At 40.2% G+C, this 25,611-nt stretch overlaps 1 protein-coding gene across 1 annotated transcript in view; it reads right to left on the bottom strand.

The window, feature by feature from the left end:
* Positions 1-24,642, bottom strand: part of VTA1 (vesicle trafficking 1) — a 317,517-nt gene extending 292,875 nt beyond the window's left edge. Inside the window, exon 1 of the mRNA XM_029596502.1 lies at positions 24,365-24,642. Coding sequence (XP_029452362.1) covers positions 24,365-24,470 — 106 coding nt within the window. The 5' untranslated portion in view covers positions 24,471-24,642. The remainder of the gene's footprint in view (positions 1-24,364) is intronic.
* Positions 24,643-25,611: the final 969 nt, after the last annotated feature.

Here is a 25,611-nt window from a genome sequence, read left to right as displayed (position 1 = left end):
GTTTACTTGATTTGATTAAAATAGGATAAAAATTTGCCTTTTTTTGCTAAAATTGATGAATATTCGGTAATGTTTATCTGAGTCTCCCCCCTATTATGGAATATGTAACAATAGTAGTAATGGTATTGTTTTAATTTCTATATTGTTCACAGTGTTACATATTTTCCTGTTTTTTCATGATGTAAGTCATTTGTGAAATATTTAATAAAGATTAAAAAAATTAAAAAAAAATTGTTCAGCGTAGTTAAATCACAAGCAGATTGTGATAAATTGCAGGAAGATCTTCCAAGACTGGAAACTTGGGCATCCAAATGGCAGATGAAATTTAATGTGGATAAGTGCAAGGTGATGCATATAGGGAAAAATAACCCACGCTATAGTTACACAATGTTAGGTTCCATATTAGGAGCTACCACCCAAGAAAGATCTAGGCGTCAGTGGATAACACATTGAAATCATCGGTTCAGTGTGCTGCAGCAGTAAAAAAAGCAAAGAGAATGTTGGGAATTGTTAGAAAGGGAATGGTGAATAAAACAAAATGTCATAATGCCTCTGTATCGCTCCATGGTGAGACCGCACCTTGAATACTGCATACAATTCTGGTCATCGCATCTCAAAAAAGATATAGTTGCGATGGAGAAGGTACAGAGAAGGGCGAACAAAATGATATAAAGGGAATGGAACAGCTCCCCTATGAGGAAAGACTAAAGAGGTTAGGACTTTTCAGCTTGGAGAAGAGACGGCCGAGGGGGGATATGATAAAGATGTTTAAAATCATGAGAGGTCTAGAACGGGTTAATGTGAATCACTTATTTACTCTTTCAGATAATAGAGTAGGGAGCACTCCATGAAGTTAGCATGTGGCACATTTAAAACTAATCAGAGAAAGCTCTTCTTCACTCAATGAAAAATTAAACTCTGGAATTTGTTGCCAGAGGATATGGTTAGTGCAGTTAGTATAGCTGTGTTTAAAAAAGGATTGGATAAGTTCTTGGAGAAGTCCATTACCGTAATTAAGTTGACTTAGAACATAACCACCGCTATTACTAGCAACGGTAAAATGGAATAGACTTAGTTTATGGGTATTTGCCAGGTTCTTGTGGCCTGGATTGGCCACTGTTGGAAACAGGTTGCTGGGCTTGATGGACCCTTGGTCTAACCCAGTATGGCATGTTCTTATGTACACAAACCAAATAATTATACTCTTCAAAACCACTTGTATAAAAATTTATTTTTATTTTAAATTTTTTTTTTTATTATAAAAACATTCATATCCAAAGTAATAACAATGGGACCAATGTAATATGCCTACTATGGGTTTGTGCATGCGGTATTACGCGTGTTTTTCCGTGCTAATCTAATGCATAGATGTAATAACACGGTTAGCGTGGAAAAAACGCACTCCCAAACCCGTTCAAAAAGCCACGGCTGGTTTAGCCTAAGACCATGCTTAACGCCATGCAAAAGAGGAAATTAACTATTCATGGGCAATGCAGAGGGCTGTGCTGGTGCAGGTTTTTTTTTTAGTGCCTGGGTCAGGGCTGGATTTAAGTGTAAGCACCTGTCTGGAGATCGAAAAATTAAGAAGAGAAGGCAGAGAGGGAAAAGGCACATGTCATTAGTAAACACGGAAGCAAAGAATTCATTTAGTCTTTCTGCAATGGCCTTATCTTCCCTAAGAGCCCCTTTAACCCTTCTGTCATCTAATGGTCCAAAAGACCTTCTTTAAACAAAGAAAACAATATAATTTGGATTTTAGCTCATTGGTAGCTCAAGGTGAGATATTCAGGTACAGTATAAATTTTGCTGTCACCAGAGGGCTTACAATTTGAGTTGGTATCTGAGGAAATGGAGAAAAGTGACTTGCTCAAGGTCACAAGGAGCATCAGCAGGATTTGAATCCTGGCTTCCCTGGTTCTCAGCCAGGCTACTCTTGCATTCGTGGACCAGATTCGAGTTATGATCAAAATTAGGAGGAAAAATAAGAAAATTGCACAATTTGCAAAGACACCATCTTCGCCCCCGCTGCCCCACCTATTTATACTTCCTGCAGCTTCTGAAAGGGAAACAAATTCCACTTTATATGCAAGTAAACCTTGTACAAGAACTGAAATATTTGCCCATTTCTTATATTTAGCACTTATGGACAAAGGCTTCAGTGTGTTCATTTCAAAGCACTTTGTTTGCAATTTTTTCTGTTGAGAAGTTTTCTTCCTGAAACTGCAGGAAATTAAATCCTTAAGAAAAAAAGATTATTCCATTTTATAACTGTGCAGGCAAATTGCGCAGGTTTTCCCTCACAAACTTAAAATCTGGCACTGAGTGGATGCCATAATTGATGTTTTAACAATATTTTAATAAAAATACAAATACGGACTAACTAGATCTTGGTGGATAAGAACAAAATGCAAAATACGTGTTAATCAATATGATTATCTAATATATAAAACATGCCCTCCCTCTTAGATCTCTAATTAATCATATTTACTGTTACAAAAGCATTCATAAGCTTCTTATATATTTTATGGAAAAAGATGTTACAGCAATGCCCTCTGCAGGATATTTTCTTTATTGCTGAGAAATGTGCATACATGCATGTACGCAACAGTAAAAAAAAAAAAAAACCCACGAAAATGGTTTAAACAAACAAGTTTGAAACTTGTTAGCAATAGCAATAATTGTCAAGACTTTATCCTTAACTATTATCCTTTTTCACACAAAGTATTGTGGCTGCCATATTAGTACACATCAATACATAGAACTGAGTCAAACAGGTTGTAGGCGATAGTCCAATGAAAAGGGATCTCCTGCATCTAATTTGACTCATTTCTATATATATCTTTCATAAACATTTATATTTCGATTACCTTAAAAATACCCATAAATCTATAAAATGTGAACATACAGCAAGAAAAAAAAAAGCATAATTTGTTTACTATAGGCAGAATATAAATGACAAAAAAAAAACTGCTTACATTTACTCACCTCATGCTTGGATTGGAAGAGGCTGAGCTTCTCCCCTAGCCCCCATCCTAGATTATCACATACCTGTTTTCCCACTGATATTTAAATTTCCTAATGAAGCTCTGCACGAGTTGCACCGAGAACGTCCAGCTCTTTCTCATGCACACAAGCAGGCCAATTCAATACAGTGGGCTCAGCCAAGCGCTCTGTTTAACTTGTCCACAACTCCTTAAGCTATAAAGGGGATTAGCGCGTGTATGACCCGATTGTCAAGATGAGGAACAGGAAGCAGGGCCTAGCCTTAAGTATCCAGCCTATGTGATGTCATCGGAAGGTGCCCCTGTGGGTTTCCCCGCCCTTGGTCCTTTAAAAGGGCTGCAGGTCGGCCGAACGTAATATCGCTCATCAGAGACAAATGCATGTTGATGAGGCTATTAGCTATTCTCCCCCAATCAAAAAAATAAATAAATAAAAAGTGTGTGCCCGGCACGCACATTTTAACCTGCAAAAATGAACACCTATCTGGAGCAGGTGTTAATTCTTGAGCCCAAAAAAACAGAAAAGCAGAAAATACTGCTTTTCTGTTCCTCTAACAATATAATTGTAATATTAAGTCGGAAGAACTGAAATAGAAGAATTTAACAAAAAAAAAAAAAAACTGTGCCAGCAGGTCAGGTTAGGAAAAGGGACAATTAACAAGCATCCATTTTCCTTACCTGTGGCTTATGCACAGGCTACAGTCACCATTCCCAGGCACCCGCTGCAGAGGAGGCTCTAGGGGCGTGCAATTTCCCCCAGCACCCGAGTTAAATATTAAATCGGGCACCCAGGAGAGGTGGATCGGCATGCGATAAGGGAGCGGGTGCTCAATCGTGAGCGCCCATTTAACGCGTGCCAATAATTCAGCAGCCTGAACGTGAGAGAATGTAAAATGTACATCACTTTTGATAGATTATTTTGTATTTTAAGGTAATTGAATTATGAATGTCTATGAAAGATGCATGCTTGGCATTACTACTCACACGTTCCACGCTTCTATGCCACAAATCATAACTCTGTGATGGTTAAAACTAGCATTTTATTTACCCACTTCAGCTTCTGGCAGAGAGCTGAGCTAGTGTGATGTCAGACCCCAAAGACAGGGTTCCATGCTCCTTTTTGGGAATGGTATGTGACAGATGGAAACCAAATTTTATAGAATAGGAGAACTAGTGAAAGGGATTTGTCATGGGATGCAGTACAGCAGCAGAGGTTGTTCTACATGCACACAGTTTAAAAATCACTCAATCTAATTTGGGTCACTCTATATGCACAAGTAAAGCACACTCTGCATCTGATAGTACGTGCCTTTCAAAACAGATTTTGATGCTTATGCCTTTCTTAGCAACATTACTACTCCTAACTGCCAACAAAACAAAGGTTTAAAAAAAAAGCCATCAAAATGGAGAAAAGGTAATGAACCTGATTAGGTCAACTAGAGTATCATAATAGAACTTTTAGTCCTACACCAAAATTAATGGTTCAGAAACTTTTATTTGATTTATATTCCCCTTTTCAGGGACTTCAAAGCAGATTGCATTCAGGTACCCTAGGTATTTCCCTATCCTCAGAGGGCTTACATCTAAAGGCCTGATTTACTAAGGCTTTGCTCCCATTCTGACTCTATAGGGCCTCGTTTAAAGCATTTTTTTTCCCTAAGTTTGTACCTGAGGCAAGAGAGACTAAAATGACTTGCCCAAAGTTACAAGGAGCGGCAGTGGGATTTGTATCCCAGCTTCCCCAGTTCACAGCCTGCTGCTCTCACCACTAGGCTACTTCTCATATTTTGGAGGTCCCAAAAGCTAACTAAGTATGAATGTCGTTATAGACGTGGGAAAATCCCACACACTACAACCTAATGGTGCTGTTAGACAACACCAGTTGAATGCCTGCCCACTAGCAAATGTCAGAACATTGTACAAAGAACGAGCAAAGGGAAGAGAGGATGATACCAAAGGTTTGCTACTTAAGAGATCCAGCAGTGACTGGCAGACAGAGTGATCAATTTACATTTTTGCCACCTCCTAGGCACTGTCTGTGCCTGTGCTACTGACACCCTTCCCCATCTCCAGCCTACCTAGGAAGGTCAGACATTATATTACAAAAACAATCATAATATGCAGGCACAATGAATATGTAAATGAATATTTTCATGTAAAGAGTATAGATGAACCATGTTTTTAACTCTACCTTTCAGACTGAATGATGGGCCTAGTAGTGAAGCACATGATGACGTTTTGAACATTTTACTGAAACATGTGCCTATCCATAGTAAAATACCAGTTAAATGATCAAAAAACTCTAAATTGAAATAAATGAAAAATTAATATGGTGAAATTTATTCTTACCTGATAATTTCCTTTCCTAGAGTCCTGCTAGACCAGTCCTTTCTCATGGGATTTTTCTCCTCCACAGCTGCCGGAGGCAGAGCACACATCTTTTTCTCACTTATGACGACATATCTGGCTACAAAGGATATTATGGCTTCAGGCAATTGCCAGCAAGCTTCTGACAAAGCAAGTCATTATTACCCTACAAAACATTTGAGGTAAACCACCCCAAAACACACCAAACCAAGGCCGCTGCGGAGAACGGTATCTCCTGATCCTCTCTGGATGTTCCATAATCAAAACAGTAACATATGTACCATATATCCCCTCTACATAATCATTCTTTCCTTATTTTTAATCATTTGACTTTAGCTCTTTTTTTTTTTTGGTTTAAATAGAGATGGGATCTGGAACTTCTAACCCTCTTGGCAGGATAGGACAGAAAGAAAATGAAGGTAGCTCGTAGACTGCCTTTTTGATTAGCATTTAGCCACAGCCATTCCTGGATGGGCTTCTGGACGGGTCTAGCAGGACTCCAGGAAAGGAAATTATCAGGTATGAATACAACTTTACCTTCCTTATCTTTCTGCTACACCAGTCCTTACTCACGAGAAATACCAGATTGTATGTAGGGCAGGAGGAAGAGGGTGCCGTCCTAAGGATGCATGCTCCAAAGGCTTTAAAATGCCCTTGCCAATACATCATACCTGTAATACGTAGAGAAAATGAATGCAAGGAGGACTAGGTAGCTGCCCTGAAGATTTCTTCTGGAGTCCCCGAGGAAACCTCCACCCAACACATTTCGCTGCCCACTAGTCAAATATGCCTGGAGCCCTGCCAGTACCTGCTTTCCCTTGGGAATATATGCTGAGCGGACTGCCACTTTCACTCATCTGGCTAACGAGTTTGGAAGCCGTTTCCCCATTTTTCTGACCTCCATGTAGTACGAACTTACCCGCCTTTCAGAAGGGGGTTCGTGACCCTCAGTTATCTTGATAATATGCATTGGACATCCAATAAATGGAGTTTCATCTCTCCTTTCCAAGCTTTACTGTCCTGAAAAGCTGGAAGCCTAATTTATGTGGAAGGACAATGTTACTTTGGGCAAAAAGGAAGGGACTGGTCAGACTGCCCAAATCTGCCATAAACGTCAGGTACAAGTCCCTGCCTAGCTGAGCAAATGGTTAACAGAAAGGCTACTTTCAAGGAGAGATCCTTTAACAAAGCTTGTCTCATTGGTTTGAAAGGAGAGTCTATCAAGGCCCTAGGAACCAAGTTGAGATCCTTTTGCAGAACTACTAGTCTAAAAGGTGGTCTGAAATGCTAGACCTCCTAAGAAACCAGCTAATGTCTGGATATGCGCCTATATGTAAGCCCTTAATTGGCCCTCTGTAACAAGACTTCCACATGTAAAAATGTTATTACTAATGTAAATACCTATACCTAATGTTATTCTCTTTCTTTTCTTCTCTCCTCCCAGTTCTATTACCTTGTTATTTGTAACTGCTTCCTTCTACACAAATAGGTTATTGAATTGTTTACTGTACACCCCTGTTATATGTAAACCGGCATGATGTGTTTGCAACATGAATGCCGGTATATAAAAATTTTAAATAAATAAATAAAATAAGACACAGCTGCTACCTGCACTTTTAAGGAGTGAAGTGATAATCCTTTACCTAAATCTAATTAAATGAAGTCCAAGATGGACATGATATCCGCTTTCCATTGGGGGGGGGGGGGGGGGGAGAGTGTGAATGACGGTAATCTTCAAATATGTGCCACCTTTCACACTCTCAGAATGATTGAGAGGACTATAGAGAAGTAACCCTTCCTGCACAGCTGTGCCTCTTCAAGTACCAGGCTGTAAGACAAAATAGAGATGGGTCGTCCATCAGGATCAGGCCTTGGTATAGAAGACAATGTATTTTTGAGAGGTGTAGTGGCAACCCTGCTAATAACCTTACCAAGGCCTCCTTGGCTAATCCAGGACTATCAGGATTATCAGGGATGGATGATCCTTTATTCTTTTCAGTGTTTTTTCTATTAAGAGCCAAGATGGAAACATACAGAGTAAGAGGCCCACTAGCCAGGGTGTTAACAGGGCATCTATCCCATTGAAGCCTGCCTCCTTCTGTCTGCAGAAGAATCTGTCTATCTTGGCCTTCACCCTTCCTTACCAGCTTGCTATCACCAAAAATGCCTCTCAGCTAAGCTTCTATTGCCCAGGGTCCAGCCTGTTCCTGAGGAAGTTGGCTTGAACATTCTCAACTCTCATAACATGGGCTGCTAATAGGAGTTCCACATTTAACTCTGCCCACTTACATATTCTGGCAGCCTCGATTGCTAGCATCCTACTACAAATTAATATACACTACTGATCTTTAACTAATATTTCAAATTCCTCTTCAAAGAACAAGCCCCCCCCCTTTTTTTTTTCAACTTTTTATATGTTTTTCATACATTCAAGGCATTACCTTGAGAAGATAAACAGGAAATCATAGAACATTCACAAGATTTAATTTCATTCCAATAAAAGTCCTCAAATGGTGAGGGATTCACTACCACAACCTAGAAACATATAGAAACATAGAAATGACGGCAGAAGACCACCAAATGGCCCATCCAGTCTGCCCAGCAAGCTTCACACATTTTTTTCTCTCATACTTATCTGTTTCTCTTAGCTCTTGGTTCTATTTCCCTTCCACCCCCACCATTAATGTAGGGAGCAGTGATGGAGCTGCATCCAAGTGAAATATCTAGCTTGATTAGTTAGGGGTAGTAACCGCCGCAATAAGTAAGCTACACCCATGCTTATTTGTTTTACCCAAACTATGTTGTACAGCCCTTGTTGGTGATCAGATTAAGAAAAGACGACAAGCAAAAACTAGCAGCACTTCCTATGGTGTTAACAACAAGCAGAACTTTATGCAGCAAGCATTACTAAGCTATGGAAACAGAAGGCGAGCAAGGCATTTCTGGCTGTTCTAGTTTATTACTGATCAAGCTGGTCAACCAACTGGGTTAAAAAAAAAAAAACCAAAACATTTGATATAACACTTACATGAGAATTTACGAAAAAAACATTGTTCCTAATTGTTGAACCCTCTGTCGCATCGATAAATTGCCTATGTTGTTCAGGGTCTGCCTAAATACATCAGGAAAACTTTTAACCTTAAGAATCAGTCCAATGTCTAAAGAACAGTCTCAGGAGCCAAGCTCTATCTGGCTCTAGGGCAAAAAACACCATCAATGTCAACGATTTAGCCAACACAGTATCAGATGTCTCCAAAATTGTAGAAATATGCAAGTTCTTGGTAGCCAAAGTGGGGACAATTCTAAAAAGTCCTAGTTCAAGCCCTCCTTTTTTCTTGAAATGAGGTAAATAGTATATTTTAGAAATTGGTGGAACAGCTTGCTCAGGTACCTTTCAAACCTCTATCAGTATCTTTTAAACATAACTTTATGAGAAACCAAAGGCAATTTTGCAAAGTTAATAAAATGCAATTTTTTATTCCTATATTTTCTAAATTCTCCTATTTGCCCATAAAGGAGGAATTTTCCTTGATAACATTCTCCTGAATAAGTTTCATTTGATTTAGCTCAATTTGAGTATCAGCAAATTTCTGTTCCAAAACTGAAGGCTTAGATTCTCAAGTTTGCACTCCTGTTTCTAAGTCAACATACTTCTCCTGAAGGGGAACACTGTGAGACAGCATTGTAGCTCCTAACCCCTCTACAGAATCCCAAACCAATTCCAGCATAAAGTGTGTAGGTAAAACCAGGTTGAGATTTCTTTGTAGACTTTGCATAGAAGAAAGTAGAGTTAAGGCAGTACCTGAAGCAGGTGAAAATGCCTCATTGCCAACTGCCACAGTTTGACCGCAAAAACCGCCAAGCAGCCCCGCATTCTCATTGTCGTGGATGGCTGCAGCAGCACTATCCCGTGTTCCTTGACCCTGGTGAAGCCACTCTGATGTCATCAGCCAGCAACTCCAGATATGGATCGGATGTACAGCAGGAAGCAGAGTCCATCGGTGGCATTCTGGCAGCTGGGCTCAAGAATGTTTCAATGCCAGGGGGAGATGAGATTTCAGCTTCTCCTCCAATATTCTCCAAGGGATGAGATGCCAGCGAAGGCACACCAAGAACAATGTGTGCATCCATCGGCCCCAAGAATGAAAGGTCAGACGAGACCACAGGGAAGGACCTCTGCTTTCCCTGCCTTTTATGGCTCACAAAAGGAAGGAAACAACAATAAAGGCAAAATGCAATCAATGGGGAGAGAAGCACTTCCCACTGCGTGCAGCTGGTCAGCCATCTTGAATCCCCAGCAGACCCCCTTTGAAGGGTAGCTTGCAGAGATGGATTTTGGATACAGCATCTGCTGCCCATTTACAAAGTCACAGCAGTCTCCTTGCCACCACCCCTGGAAGTTATGTGATGAGATCATACAAGGTGTCTAAGGCGGCCACTCAAGACTCTATGCTGTATCCTCAGACTCAGGGAGCTGTTGAACCCAGCACACCACTGCTCATTCTACATAGCCAATGCAAATGGCTGCTTGAACAGTATTTTTTCAGTACTGCCTCAATCTTCCTGTCCTGGGAATCTCTCAATGCTGTGCCACTCTCAACTGGGATACTTGTCTTGGGGTAACTGAAGAGACACACTAGAGTTTCTCTGGCCCACACACCTGATTCAGCAATGGCTCTTTGTCTTCAGGAGCACAAGAGGGCGCTGGAAGGGCAAGCAAGGACTCGTTAGCACGCTGCTGATTCAGACAAAATTCTTGATGCATCAGGAGGATGAACTAAGGTGATAAGGCCCCAAGGGATTCTGCTGTATTTTTTCCCTGCAGCTCTTGAGGGGCTGGGTATGTGCCACGCCTAGCCTTCATCCCCTGCTTCAGAATAGAAAAAAAGTCTCAGAGGAGGGATCTGAACAGAGAAGACCATGCAGAAGGAAGGGCATCTAGGTCTGATCCAGCATCATACAGGGAAACTACTGCTCCCCCATGAGGCCTACTTATTTCCATAGGGATATCTCTTGAGGGAGACATAGCTGCTACCTGCTCGGGGGCAGAGGGATTTAGCCAATGTGGCAAGCTTCGCAGTGCCACACACTGTTCACTTACAGCCTCTTTTCCTGGTGCAGGAATAGGATTACCCTTCTTCTCACTATATATTATAATTTTTTTATTTTTTAAGAATAGAAGGGAAAAAAAAGCAGAGAACAAACACTATGAAGGGAATAGCAAGGAAAGTCACAAAGCAATGGCATCTGAATTTGTCCAGGGTCCATCTGGCAGGGTGAAAGAGAACTGCAAGATTTCAACCGTAATGGCGTTTTGGCCCACAGGACCCAGCAGATCACAAAAGAGATTCAAGAACACAACTGCGGCCATGTACACAGCAGCGATTCATGGCCGCAACTTGAGTATTCCTCCTGCAAACCCTTGTGACCACAGAGGCAGGGAAAGCCCCGTGGAGGTGGTGTGACCACGGCCCAGTGCAGGCCTGCACTGGGACAAGCAGAGCCTGTGGGAAACTAAGAGATGAGAGAAGAGTTTTTGGAGGAAGTTCCTTTGATCACAGCAGTCCTGGGGAAACCATAGGATATCTGCCTAAGGCCCCAATCCCCTTATTTCCTTTTTTTCAAAACTTTATGGAGGCCTGATAGAGGAACAACCACAATAAAGGAAAGACAGGAGAGGGAGAGAGTGGTAAACAAAAGGGGTTTCCATCTTTAGTTCCCACACTAAAGATGGAAACCCCTTACCAGGGAAGCTCTACCAAAACCCTTAAGATGTTGGCAGTAAGCTGAAAAGGAGCTAACCAAGAGAGGGTAGAGGATTTCTCTCTGGGAGCAGGCTACCACTGGAGAAAAAACAGCTCCTAAGAGCTGCTCATCCAGGAGCAGATAGTCGCAACCAATCCGTGGATGCACCAAGACTCAGAGCTTATGCTTACTAATGCACAACTTACTGAAGACCGATTACTGGTAACTGTCTGAAGTCATACCTCCCTTATAACCGGACATGATGTCACAAGGGAGAAAAAGAATGTGTGTGCTCTGTCTCTGGCAGCTGTGGAAAAAGGAAATCCCATGAATAAGGACTGTTCTAGCAGGAAGACAAGGAAATAGCTTTGCACCACAAATATCAGTAAACAATTTACTTACATTTCCACTGGCCTATGTCTAAAGTTTTTTGTGTTGCACTTCCTGCTCAGCAAAGCTGTTTGTGACAGCAATTACACATCAGGTGAAAAACTATCCCCCACTGGTTTACTTCCAACCCCCTATGTCATGGTCTTGGGTAGAAGCCAGCACAGAATGGGAGACCACGGTAGCATCTCAGCTGCCCGACTCTTGTGTGGCTGCCTCTGTCACACAGTAAAAGCTCCAGAAGTGGAAAGTGAGCTGGCTGGCTCAAGCCACTAAAAGCTTCCTTAGCCCCACATGTGCTACAAGATTCTGCTTCCTCCACAGAGACACACAATATTACCATCTAATGGGGCTGTTATGGCTGTGCTCTTTACAACATGTTATGACCCTCAGATCTTTGCTATCCCCAGATGTTTTGCCACCTCGGGCATAGGCCAAGAGAATTTGTGCAGAAATCCAGGTAAAAGGATAGATACTTGAGTATATGCAACTTCATTTTCCTGCAATGCTGTGTAATTGGTGGGCAAGTGAACAGACACACACAAAAAAAAAAAACAACCTTTGAGAAAGTTTTCTGATTACTTGTACAACAGGCAATTTCATATAATTGTTCATATACAGTCTTTATTGTATTACCGTTTTATTCCATGGAATCTGCTTCAATGTCCATTTCTTCCTCTCCCCTTTCACATGAAATTCAACTGTTCACTCTCCCATAACATCCCCTACTCACATTACAAAAGGGATTTGTTTCCTTGAAAAGAATTACAAGGATCTTCTATTGTGAGAATGTTGCAATCATTTCAAGTATGAAATGACAAGAAAGGCTGAATTTGCAACAGCAGTCTTACCAGAGAATGACTAGGATTGGCTTACAAATCAATCTCAAAACAGGGAGCTGCTTGTAAGCCTTTACAAATTATTTTTTTGTTTCAACTGGTTCATCTTCTCAGCAGAAGCTTGGAAGTGAGAGCAAACATGGTTTTCAAAAAACTGCTTTTAGTAATTAAGTGTTGCTGAATTAGAACAGTTAGGACCAGGTTCAAATTGAAATAGTCACATATGACCCATGTAGGGTGCTTTACACTGCAGAAATGTTACATTTAGGCCTTCGTGATTTGGACTGGATAGTAGTGGGTATGGCTTTATTTCTCACAGCTTTTCAAGCTGGAAAAAAAAAAAGATTTAGGGACTACATGCAAAAGGTTTTCTCCCATTTTACTTATTGGTGTGGATGCTGAGAGTAGAACAGCACAGATATATTGGAATACATGTATTCTGAACCTAAAAAGCAAAATGAAAAGATAGATAAGGAGAGGCTTAATGGCACAGTATAGGCTGCTTTATCTGTGCGACCATATTTGATCCAAATTGTGAATGTGAAGCCCACTTGCACATTAGAAATGTTTCCATATGCTAGAATTTCAAGTGAGAGGTAATTTGACTTCACGTACAAAGATCACTGTAGAAAGTGGTTTCCTGTACTTCATCCGCACACAGCCCAGCTGATCCATGCTGCTCTGCAGAAGAGAGCTGGAAACCTGTTTGAGGAAGGAGGATATTTGCAAGCATCTGTTAAGCTCATAGTCCTAAACGCAGAACAGCCTTCCGGTCCATTCTTTTCCACAGAGCACCACTCCATACACCTCTGCCAGGGTGCAAGGGGAAGCAGAATAGACACAGACAAAATCACGTTCAAGAATCCCACTCAATATCTGACTGGCGCTCTGCAGGATTGTATTTATGTTCTAATTGTCCTCCACAATGCTAGAGTGGAAAAATGTTATGGAAACTTGGGCACCAGGCAAAATGTTTAGAAGCCAGCTTGGATAGACATGTAGTGTTCTTTTGTTTTGTGCTGTCTCTATTTTCCTTGATTTTATACCACCTTTTCTCTCCCCCCTCCCCTGCATTCCTCTCTCCAGCAACAGCTCTGAGCCTAGCCTAGATGTCAGTAGCTCCTCTCCACACAAGCCTGGGTCTACCCTGCTGAACCTAGTCTCAGCAGCTCCTTTGCAACATGTACCTCCGCCAGGTGATGAATTTTAGACACCCAGGTGGACAATTCTAAAAAGTCCTAGTTCAAGCCCTCCTTTTTTCTTGAAATGAGGTAAATAGTATATTTTAGAAATTGGTGTTTTAAATATTTATATATTTATTTATTTATGTTGTAGCCCCTGAGGCAGCCGTTTTTAAACGGCGAAACTCGGCCTGAGTCGGGCAAATTTTGTGTCTCCGCTTCAATAAAGGAATTCATAAGACATCAGGCATCTATCTTCTTTGTTCATCCTGACGGCTTTCATAGATCGCCTTCCTTCGTGCTTTAAGAGTTTTCCAGTCCAGGGCAAATGTACATAATTACAAGTCTGAGCTGATGGCAGTGCCAACAGCTAGTGATCTGATAGCAATAATTTTAACATAGTCTTTGTAATAAACAAAAGTCTTATAAGAAAAACACCATCGTGCTGCCCTAGACCATAAAACGTAAGGGAACTGAACTAGGAAAGAGGGCTAGAATAGCAGAGTCAAGTACCCGGAAAGCAATGGAAACGAAAATATACAATTGTATAAGGATTATAACAATATACGACTTATTTACAGTATGTACAATATGTATAGTAAAGCGGTAGCTTGAAATATAGTAGTAACCATAGATGGAACGGCGGATAGGGGATGAGATCAGGGGGCTGAGGGGTTAGGTGAAGGCTTGTGAGAAGAGCCAAGAAGGGTTTTTTTTTTAATGTTTGGGTACAGTGTTCTTGGTGCAGGTGGGCAGGCATTGAGTTCCAAATAGTTGGTGCAGCAATGGAGAGGGCCCGTTCTCTCGTGGCTGTGTGATATTGCAGGGAGTTATTAAGCCAGTGGATGTCTGGGGTGTGCAGGGTTTTATGGATAATAGTAAGATACTTGTGAAGGATTCTAAAGCGTATAGGGAGCCAGTGAAGGTCCATGAGTATGGGGGTAATGTGATCTCTTCTACGGGAGTTGGTGAGGATTCTGGCCGCCGCGTTCTGGAGCGGCTTGATCAAGGTAGCAGGGAGGCCTAGGAGGAGGGTGTTGCAATAATCAATTTTGGTAAAAAGTAAGGCCTGTAGAACTGAGCAAAAATCATAGGGATGGAGGAGTGGTCTTAGTTTTTTTTAGAATGTGTAGTTTGTGGAAACATTCTTTCGTGGTAGCGTTTATAAATTTTTTTAGGTTTAGGCGATTGTCTAAAGTGACTTCAGGTCTCTGACCTGTTGAACCTTAGATGTTAGTGAGTCCGGTTGAGGATCGTTGTGAAGGTCTGGTAAAATGACAAGGAGTTCTGTTTTGGTTGTGTTGAGGGCAAGGTTGAGGCTGGTGAGGAGGTGATTAATAGAGGCTAGGCAGTTATCCCAGATCTTGAGGGCTTTGGGGATGACGATTTGGACATCGTCTGCGCATATATAATGAGTAAGGCCTAAATTCGGCGAGGAGTTTGCAGAGGGGCAGGAGGTAGATATTGAACAGTGTGGGGGAGAGGGAAGAACCTTGAGGAACTCAACGTGTGAGATCTATGGGGTTAGATTCTTTGCTGTCAACATTAACCTTATAACTTCGATTGTGGAGATAAGATTTAAACCAGTTCAGGGCAATTCCCTTGATGCCAATATCTGAGAGTCTATCTAGTAAGATGTTATGGTTGATGGTGTCGAAAGCTGAAGAAATGTCAAGTAGAGCGAGGATGAAAGTTTGGCCCTTATCTAATCCACAGGCCGATACAGTAAAGCGCAGCCGCAGTTACCCAGTTTCCAACCTTCTGTGTACTCACAATTTCGCCACATAAGTCTAACCTGCGATTCACTATCTGTTTTTACCGATCCTTACTGCTTCTTTAACTCGACGCGTATCCCTTTCCGCCCGCGGCATGTATATGTATGTAAACGATCCGATTAGCTATTCCCTCCCATACAGTAAAGTGCACCCCAACTATCGCCTTTTTAACCTATTATCTTGCCGCGTCTTTAACCTAATTTACCGCCTACCCTGACCCTTGCGTTAGTGTGGTTCACTGGTTGCTCAGCATATTCAATTTAAAGCTTTAACCTTGGTATTTAAGGCTCAGCATGATCCCATACATTCCATTGCACTGTCTGTATTCACAAGAATGTAATTATCTGATTCTACCACCAAAAGCCACCCAGTCCCAAACCAATCCACAGAAACAAAAATGCTTCTCGCAGTTAGCCGCCCAGTCCCAAACCAAACCAATCCACAGAAACAAAAATGCTTCTCGCAGTTAGCCGCCCAGTCCCAAACCAAACCAATCCACAGAAACAAAAATGCTTCTCACACTTAGCCGCCCAGTCCCAAATCAAACCAACCCAATCCAATCCCAAGCAGATAGAGACGACATTTCACAGTCCCAAACTTTCCCCCAGCCCCCGCTCACCTGCCCTGGCCACAGCCACGCAAGCCCCCAGCAGCAGCAGTAGAAGTAGAAGGGCGGCGAGAGAAAGCGGCTTCAGCAGCCCTGCCGGCAAAGATGAATACGTGCACACCTGTAGGTCCAATATGGGCGCTCAAGGCAGCAAAGGTGCATGCGCACACGCCGTGACCTCAGACGTCCCAAGGAGGGGAGCTGCCAGAGCGAGGAACGCACACCGGCGGGCAGCCAGGGGAGGGCCGGAGCTCTGGAGCAAGCTCAAGCGGTGGAAGGACTGAACATACAAGAGCATGAGGTTAAGTCAGCGCCCGGAGTAGTGGAGGAAGGTACGGGGCTAGACTTTGTTGCCGGGGTTAAATCTTTTGATCCTGGAAATGGCGCCGGAAAAGCAGCAGGTCAGGGCAAAGCAAGGAGTCCGGTTCACAAATATCATTTAAAAATACCTGCTGAACCTGAAATATCGCTAAATATTATATGGAAAGCTCTTCAATCTTTGGAAAAAGCGATAGTGGGATTAACAAATGAAATTAAAGAAGTAAAACAAGTTAAGGACAATGCAATGGAATTAACAATGCAGAAAACAAAATTGGAAAAATGGAAGAAAGAGTGACTGAATTGGAGAAATCCAACGCAGTGATAATCCGGAAAGATATGGAAGTTGAAAACAGACTTGAAAAAATTGAAAATGTGCTGAGAGCCCACAACCTAAGATTTATAAACTTTCCTATCTTGAAAAATATTTCTCCAATTGATCTATTTAGGCTGTATGTCTCACAGGTATTAAAAATTCCTGAAGAGATTAAGCCAATGATTTCAAAGGCATATTATTTATATACAGCTGAAGATAGACAAGAAAATGTTGAAGAGCAAAATATTCAGAACTTAACTACTCTGTTGAATTCATCCCAAGACATGGAGGTAACATATCGTAGACCTTTACATGTCACATTTACATTTCTCATGGATAAAAATAATATTTTTAAGCATTACTTTAGAAATAGTCAAACACTCTTCTTTAATCAAAAGGTGTGGTGCTACCAAGATCTAATAAAGCAAACTCAACTGAGAAGAAAATCCTTTTTGGAATTAAGAGGAGAGGTAGTACAGAAAGGAATATCTTTTAAGTTACAATTTCCTTGCAAGTGTTTGATGTATCAGAGGAAAAGATTTGTTTTCTTTGAACCGAGTCAGTTGAGAGTGTTCCTGGACTCACATGTTAACCCTGTTTAGACCTGTTGCTTAATGGTGTAAATGGAAATAATGGAAGGTAACTCAGGCGTCCCTGAATTTCTGATATATTACTTTGTTTGTTCCGCTCTATTTTGAAGCTCTCCGTTTTGCTTATAATTTTTCTACAAAACAGAGAAATGTTATCTATACTTGTTGGTATAACTGAATATTTCAAATCTGTATTGTAGTTTATTCTTTCACAAGTTGATGCTTGTTAAATTATATAAATGCATAAATAAAAAATTAAAAAAAAAAAAGATTAGGTTTCTTAAGAATGGGTTTAAGGGTAGCTTGTTTCAGTGTATCTGGGACGTGTCCTTGAGTGAGCGAGCAGTTAATGATGTTCGCTAGAGGGAGGGAAATTATGTTTGGGATGGTTAGTAAGGATTTTGTGGGGATGGTGTTGGAGGGGTGGAAGGAGGGTTTCATTTTCTTAAGGATGGATTTGATTTCTGATTGGGTGGTAGTTTCGAAGGAATCCAGGGGGTGATCAGGAGTGGTTGGAAGGTAGGAGCTGGTGGTGGGAAGATGTGGGGAAGGAGAGTGGAATCTAAGGAGAAGCTTGGTGATTTTGTCCTGAAAGAAGAGAGCTAGATCATCGCATTTGCTTCGATATCGGGAATGGGGGGGGGGGCTGTTTTTGTGAGTTCGGAGACGAACGTGAAAAGGGTTTTAGCATCGTATTGGAACTTATGTATTTTTTTGCGTGTGGTAGTCTCTTTTTATTTTTTGTATGGATGTTCTATAGGTGTGTAGAGCTGATTTGTAGGCGGCTTGCAAAGGGGGCAGATGGGTTTTTGCGCCATTTCTTTTCCTTTGATCTTAAATCCTGTTTTTTAGTTCCCCGTTGAACCATGGTTTTTGGTTTGTTTTTTTAGTACTCTGTATAGTTCGGCAACTGCCGAACTACCTACTCCATGGAAGTTGGTATGCCACACATTTTCATTAATATTGGGTGTGAAAAGGTTGGGAAATCTGACTTATGTGGTTAAAAAATAGTTAGGGAACCACTGAAAGCCCCATCAGACTTTGTTCCAAATTTTAAAATGAGAGAAGAATTTTAAAACATTTGAGAAGTCTCTTTACCGTCTTCCTATTTATCTGACTTTGTACTTTTCTGAACGCAAGCCAGTGACATCATGATTATGTTTCCTCTTGCTTACAGTACTTGATCATGTGATTTCTGTATTGGCACTCTTTTTGTGAACTGCTATTTCACTTTAGTCATTGGAAGTCTCTCTTTATGCTGTTCAATACATTCCTATACCACTGGTATCAAGGAGAGGTTTTCCGTGAGTGTAAGTTTGCTCCCAAACTGCTTTGTTTTGCTCTCCTATGTCCATGCCGATTGATATTCTCTTATTTGTAGTATTGATCCCTCCCGATACAGTTTACGAAACACGGTCCATGTCGGGGGGACTGTAAACTCAGTTGAAAGTTTGTAACTGATATCTTGATTAAACCATTAAATGTCTCACTTACGAACAGCTGAAAAATGTTTGGACATTGAAGTCTTTGCCAAGTCTATTTTTGGCCTCTAATTGATTTGGTCCTCTAATTGATCTGGTGATTTGGCTTTCCATTTCTAAGTCAAAAATAGTTACAACAATTTTTGAAGGATCAGAATTTCTTGAACTGTATCAGTTTGGTTTTAGACCAGCTCATAACACAAACTTTACTACTTTCTAATTTAGATATCTATAAATGCTGTTTTGACACAGGCACTAGATTTATTCTAGTGTTAGATATCTCAGCTGCATTTGACAATTAATTCTCAAATACTGTTCTACTTAAAGGGATTGGGGATATCAACTATAGTCCCTAAGTGGTTTTCACATATCCTTAATGATCATAGTTATCAAATTCAGCTTGGGTATGTCTTTTCCAGTTTTCATTTTGTTGATGCAGGGGTACATGATGGATCCTGATTAGCAAAAATGATGGCAGAAAAGGACCTATGATCCATCTAGTCTGCCAGCAAGCTTCCCATAATAGTATCTTCCACGCCATGCAGGTTACCCCATTTATCATCCAGTTTGGCTTGATGTGCATTGCTTATGGACTTGGCCATAGAAGCAGTCCTGTGGTTTTTCTTAATGTCTGAGCATCAGTACCCCAGACTGTAAAAAAGTCATGGTCATACTGATTGTCCCTGAATTCAAATTTCCTTTCAGTCCCCACCCCCTCCTTCAAAGCAGAGAGCAATGTAGCAGTTGCATCAAAAACATGAAGGCTTATTGGTTAAGGATAGTAATCCCATGCTTCTATTAAGGGTAGTAACTACTGCACTATGCCAGTTACACCCATGCTCATCAGTTCTGCAGACCATAAGAGACAGGGAGTCAGGGCCGATGGTTGCTGTCTAAATCCAGTTCCCTTTTTCCCCTGCTAATGAAGAAGAGAGCAATGTTGGAGTTGCATCAAAAGTATCAAGATTTATATATATGTTAATATGTTATTTGATAATCGATAACTTTAAATCTTAAAAAAAAAAAAAAAAATTAATCTTATTTGAAATCTTTGGTCTTCCTACCAAGTGTGTGTGTGTGTGTATACATACATATTATATATACACACACACATACATATACACATACATTTTGCAAATAATTTGCAATTAGTTTGTCTGATTAATAATTGTTGTAATTGAAATAAAAAACAGAATATCATCTGCATACAACCTGAAGTCAACCCCTGCATCTGCAAAGAGGCTACAGACTGGATAGAGATAAATATAAGATCACAGTTGCAAAAAGGGTTTTTTTATTAGCAAAAAAAAGTTTAGATTATTGGAGGGCACATTGTCCTCCTAGTTTTCAGCATTGAAGGAATACTTTACAAAGTCTTGTGCTTATGGAGAAGATTCAAGCAAAAAAAGTTATTTCAAGAGGAACATGAATTTTTACATGTTTGGACTTTGACATATGCAGTACAAGTACAAACAGCACTATATAAGCGTTAAGTAGTAGTAGTAGTAGTCTCTCTCATAAGGAGAGAAGTCTGCTTTTAAACGACTTCAACTGAACCACTTTTGGTGTGATTCATAGATGGTAATATGTTATTGATAGGCCTAAGAGCATTGTTTTCTTTTCCTGTTTCGCAAGTTGTTACCTTTGAGAGAGAGAGAGGGGGAGGGGATGGGAGGTGGTTTAAATGTGTGAAATGGTATTCATCATTTCATTGACATGGTATGTCATGCATTACTGTGTCTTGGTTGTTTTATTATGCATTATCAAAACAGAATAATGCTTAAAAAACAAAAAAGATGATCTTACTAATTTGCTTCCCCCTGTCAGTGCTTTCTGCTCACAAATTGCGGCATCTGGGTCTATTAATGGAACCCAGTCTCTCCTTGAACTTGCAAGTAAAAGTGGTTCAGAATGTTTTGGTTTTTTGTTTTTAATAACAGTTATGAATTTTAAGGAAATCAAAACCTTGTATGACCCTAGTAGCTTTTTATATGGTGTTACAGGCCTCAGGCTCAACAGGGTTGGATTGTAATGCCCAATACTACCATAAAAAATTATATAGTTGGTACAAAATGCCACAGGAAGGGTTTTGCAGGAACTAGACTCAAGAGACTATATAACCTTCAGTGTTATTTTCATTTCACATTGGTTGCCCATAGTCTCAAGATATAAATTCAAATTCTGACCAGTATTCACAAAGCTTTGGATAGATACATGCCAGTCTGTACAAGTGTGCTGCTAAAACTATGTAAACCATCTATTCTAGAGCATTAATAATTTTGAGTCAGAATTTACTCACTGTTCCTTCTATGCATCTTGTTCGTTTGGAGAAGACACATAGCTGAATTTTTACTCTGGCTGGCCCACATCTTTAGACCTCATTGCCTGATAACAGCAGAACAACTACTGACTTTAAATTATTTAGAGAAAAGTTGAAAGCCCATTTGTTTAAAAGAGGCTTATAATTTTGACTACTGAATCAGAACAGTAATGTCAACTAGAGAGTATAAGATTTAATGAAACATTAGACGGACAGTGTTAAAAAATAAAAAGAGAACAGCCTTTTGTATAGTTTGTTATTGGATTTAAATAAGTTTTATTCCTATATACTGCCTAGAATTTTGAAATAGTACTGCTTATAAATAATTTTTAAATAAATAAAAATCTGGCTACAGAAGCAGGTTAACACCATTTAACTCACATGCAAAAAATAAATTCTCCTTAAGATACATGCAAGTCAATTCCTATTATAATTTCTTTGCCTTTTATCTAAATTTCCAGGGTTAACAGGTCATCTTTTGGTGCTTTTCATAAATTTAATGCTCCTTCCTGCTGTTGTCTCCAGCACCAAATGGCATGTCCTTCAGTTTCTCAGATTTAAAAGGGACCTATTTATTAAAGTGTATTAACACCTTAATGCATGTTAAATACCAGGTTAATGGCAATGCATGTGCTTAAATTGCCATTAACACAAAAAAATCCTGTTAAATTTAGGGACACATTAATGAGCTATCACATGCAAAATGTATATATATCAGCAAATTAATATTAAAATGTCTTCATACAAATTTATTTTAAGCCACACATTTGCATTAATCCTAGCAAAGTGAATTCTATCTTAAGACATAAGGAGACATTACTAATTAATAAAATTGCTCCACGTTAACAGATTTCTGTGCAAGTGTTGCATAATCTCTCTACAACAGAATATGCTTAGTATAGTTACATAGTTATTGAATCTCACATCACATGATTACAAGGCTGAGGCAGTGGTAACTCTTCTCTAACAGTTAAAATGTAACCCAGTAATATGTAAAAATAACTTATTCATGTAATTTTATCTACAAATATCAGTTTACTTTAACAATACAGCAGTGAAGGGTTGCCTCACTTCCAATCATACCAGAGGAAAAAAAATGCTTATGCATACTGACTCTTGTTTTATTCTCTTTTACAATCCAAAACACGATCTTACTCAGGTTGTCTGGTTCATAACATTTAAATGTTAAAAGCAAACAAAAGTGAAAAACATATTGTTTCACTTCATTAACTAAATTTATGAAACCACATACTAAAACTTAGAGAACTTCTCCCTAAACAACGTCGACAGTCTTATTGTCTGGCAGAAACAGTATATTTGACATCTGTTGGCCAACTTTAGTGAGCACTTTCTACAAATGACCATGGTATAAACAGCCACTTTGCTTAGTGAAGTAAAAACTGGTAGGATAATATTTTTTATTTATTTATTTTTAATTTTTATATACCGAAGTTCTTGTAGGGACTACAAATCAATCCGGTTTACATAAAACGAAGAACTGCTCAACAGAGAGCGAAGCTTTACATGGAACCGAGGAACATATGGAACAGTATAACTGATTGACAATTTAACATAGTGCTAAATAAAGTAATAATAGTTTAACTGGAAATAAATAAAGCAATATAATATTTTATAAAGACAGTTTAACTTTAACGTATCAATAAATATAAATATAAGCAATGCCAAATATATATATAAAATATAGTAAATTTTTGAGCTTAACGGTAATTGTCCAGTAGCAGATTCTAAAATTAGTACTTAATGATCCTACTTCTTAATGATCCTTAATGATCCTTAATGATCCTTAATGATCCTTAATGATCCTACTTCTTAATGATCCTACTTCTTCAGACCAACACCAGTACTGTCCCTCATCTCTACACATTCCTTTCTTCCACCTGCTGCCCCTTTATTCCTGCCTCTGACCCACGAGTTTTCTTCCCTTCCCATGGGGCATCTTCCTTACTGCCCCCTTGGTCCCATGGCTCATAGGTATTGGAGCAGGGTGGGCTGCAAGGGCCATAGCCACAACCGGAATAGTCTCCTTCCCCACTTCAAACTAAAGTACTACAGCTTGCTCACATAGAAATGAAATGAAACATAGAAATGACGGCAGAAGAAAACCAAACAGCCCCTCCAGTCTGCCCAGTGGAAGTTATATCTTAAAGACATAACTTTCTCCACAAGCAAGCTTAAAAAGAGCCTGGAGGGGTTTGTGGGGGATGAGATTGTGGGAATGAAAATGAAAGATGTGACAGAGTATTGTGGGGGAGGGGGGAGGGAGGATCAGAGAGAAGGAGTGAGGAGATTGTGGGAAGTGGGAGTGAGGGAGGAGACTGGGGGGGCAGAATAAAGAAAGTGAGTGAGGGGATTGTGAGAGGAGGGCATGAATAAGGATACATGAAGGGATTAGAGGTAAGGGAAGTAAACAGAGGAGACTGAGTAAGAGGATTGGGGGGGGGGGGGGAGTGAATGAGGAAGAGTAAGGGCAGTTATTCTTCCTGCAGTGTTTTAACTTGATTTTTAAATTATCAAGATATAATATGTAGAATATATGTAACTTTAAAGAGAAATTAGGAAGGTTATTTGATACCTTGAAACATATCTATAAAAAATTCTACATATCATGAAATACAGTTTGAAATATTACACTGGAGTTCTTTTATATGTAAATATAGTTTTCCTGCAGGGGATTGAAAGATTCTGATGACTGCTTGAAATATTTTATGAAAGGAACATATATGCTAAATGTATACAAAAACCTTTAAACAAAGACCATCAACAAACTTGGGAAAAATTTTACCAAGTTTTACCTCCTCCTTATCAGACAAGTAACAATTAAAAAATATTTACATTTGACCGACCTCGTATGGCATGTGTGAATGGATGTCTTCTTGTCTTTGTTACTATAAGGGCAGTGTATATGTATTACCTTAAAAAGCTGTGCCTCACTCCATATAAAAGTTTCATTATAATGTTTTTATCTGTTTATGTTGTACTGTGGTACCATCAATAAAATAAGTGTATATATAAAAAAAGAATGTATGTAAAAAAAAAAAAAAAAAAGACAATAGGGATGGAGTTGGGAGCAATTTGCATGCCCCCAACCCCCATCAACCAAAAAGGCATTCCGCAGCTCCTAGCAACATGGATGGAAATCACTATATATATATATGCAAACCAGGGAATATTTAAAGCTCGACCAACATATTTTAACGCACTTTGCAAATGTTCTCAAAGTGCTATGCTCTCCAACCCTTCAGACATATTCTAAGGCAGTAACATGCAGCAGAAGTGTCCTCCACGCTAGCCCTCCTCTCCCCAAAGCGCCTGTTACCCCGATGACGGCCGCAAAAAGTGAGGGGAGCGGTGAAAGCATGGTGCCTCCTCCCCCCCCCCGCGCAGAGCCAGGCCGAGGTGCCTCCTCACTACTCACAGTAATAAGCCACCACCGGGTCGCGCTTGTCGTGCTCCTGTGCCGTCCGCAGGTGATGCTGCAGGCTTTTGAACTGCGAGGGCAACGCTGCTGCTGCCGCCGCCATCCTCCCTCGCGCTTGCCGCCTCGCTGTAACGCTCTCCCTCTTTCTTTGCCCTCTCGCAGGCGATATTGGGAAGGGGGGGGAGGGGGTGACAGGTGATTGAGTTCCTCACTTCCACCCAGAACCCCGGTGCTAAACGGTATTTCCGGGACCCGCGCTCACTTCCGCTTCCGCTCCTCCCCAGCTTCTAGTCTAATTAGAGCGGCGCGCGCGCGCGCGCGTGGATGTTAATGTGCACGTGAGTTTCGGTGCAGTCGTGTGTGTGCTAATCATACATTTCATATGTAAAAGAGTTATTGGCGTTTGTAGGGGTGTTTGACAATAGATTTTTTTTTTTTTGTATTCTGACATGCAGAAAAAAATGTTTTTTTGGGAGGGGCGGTTATTGAGGGCAAAGCGACTAAGCATTTTCTGCATAGATACAAACTAGGGGGGGGGGGGGGAAACTTTATTTCATCTGTCCCTCCAAAATCCTTAAAAGATATTGTCAAAATTGGCCACATTGTATCCCAGCAAAAACCCATAGAGTCAGAACTTTGGTTTGAGTTTTAAAAGCTTATTTTAGTGGTCAAACATAAACATCTCGTATACCGCAGAGAAGCATAACTGAGGTCAACATTTCTACAGAAAAAGAATCCTTCATACCATAAAGTCAACTACTTCAGTGGCAAAAACACCCAAAGCTGACAAGAAGTTTCTCCCTAAACTAAAGGAGCTTCCTTTTTGGATGCGCATAACACGTTTGAAAAGTAAGCTAAAATCTGTGATGAACAGGGAAGTAGAATGAGAGGCAATCAGCCTTGTGAGAAGGTTTTATCTGATTCTGTATTATTTTCTGGTACACACGAAAGTGTCACTTGAGTGTCCATTTTCCTTTCTTGCAATTAGGTCGAACCAACAACGTGTTTGCATCAGGACTTCCATAGATCTGTTGTTTGCTTAATCCATGAGTTTGTGAAAGTAAATTCCTGGAGATAGGGAATTCAGCAAAACCTCCCTCACACCCAAAAATGATTAAAAAAAAAAAATCTTTTGTTTTGTGTTTTCTAACTTTTTCCTGGCAATTCTTTCTATTTGATCTTTCCATCTCCTTTTCCCTATTTCTTTTTCATCACTCTCTGTTCATTTATACCCTGATCTCATT

The sequence above is a fragment of the Rhinatrema bivittatum genome, chromosome 3 (assembly GCF_901001135.1).
Source record: "Rhinatrema bivittatum chromosome 3, aRhiBiv1.1, whole genome shotgun sequence".
NCBI classification, from domain to species: Eukaryota; Metazoa; Chordata; class Amphibia; order Gymnophiona; family Rhinatrematidae; genus Rhinatrema; species Rhinatrema bivittatum.
This window is presented reverse-complemented; position numbering and strand designations above follow the sequence as displayed.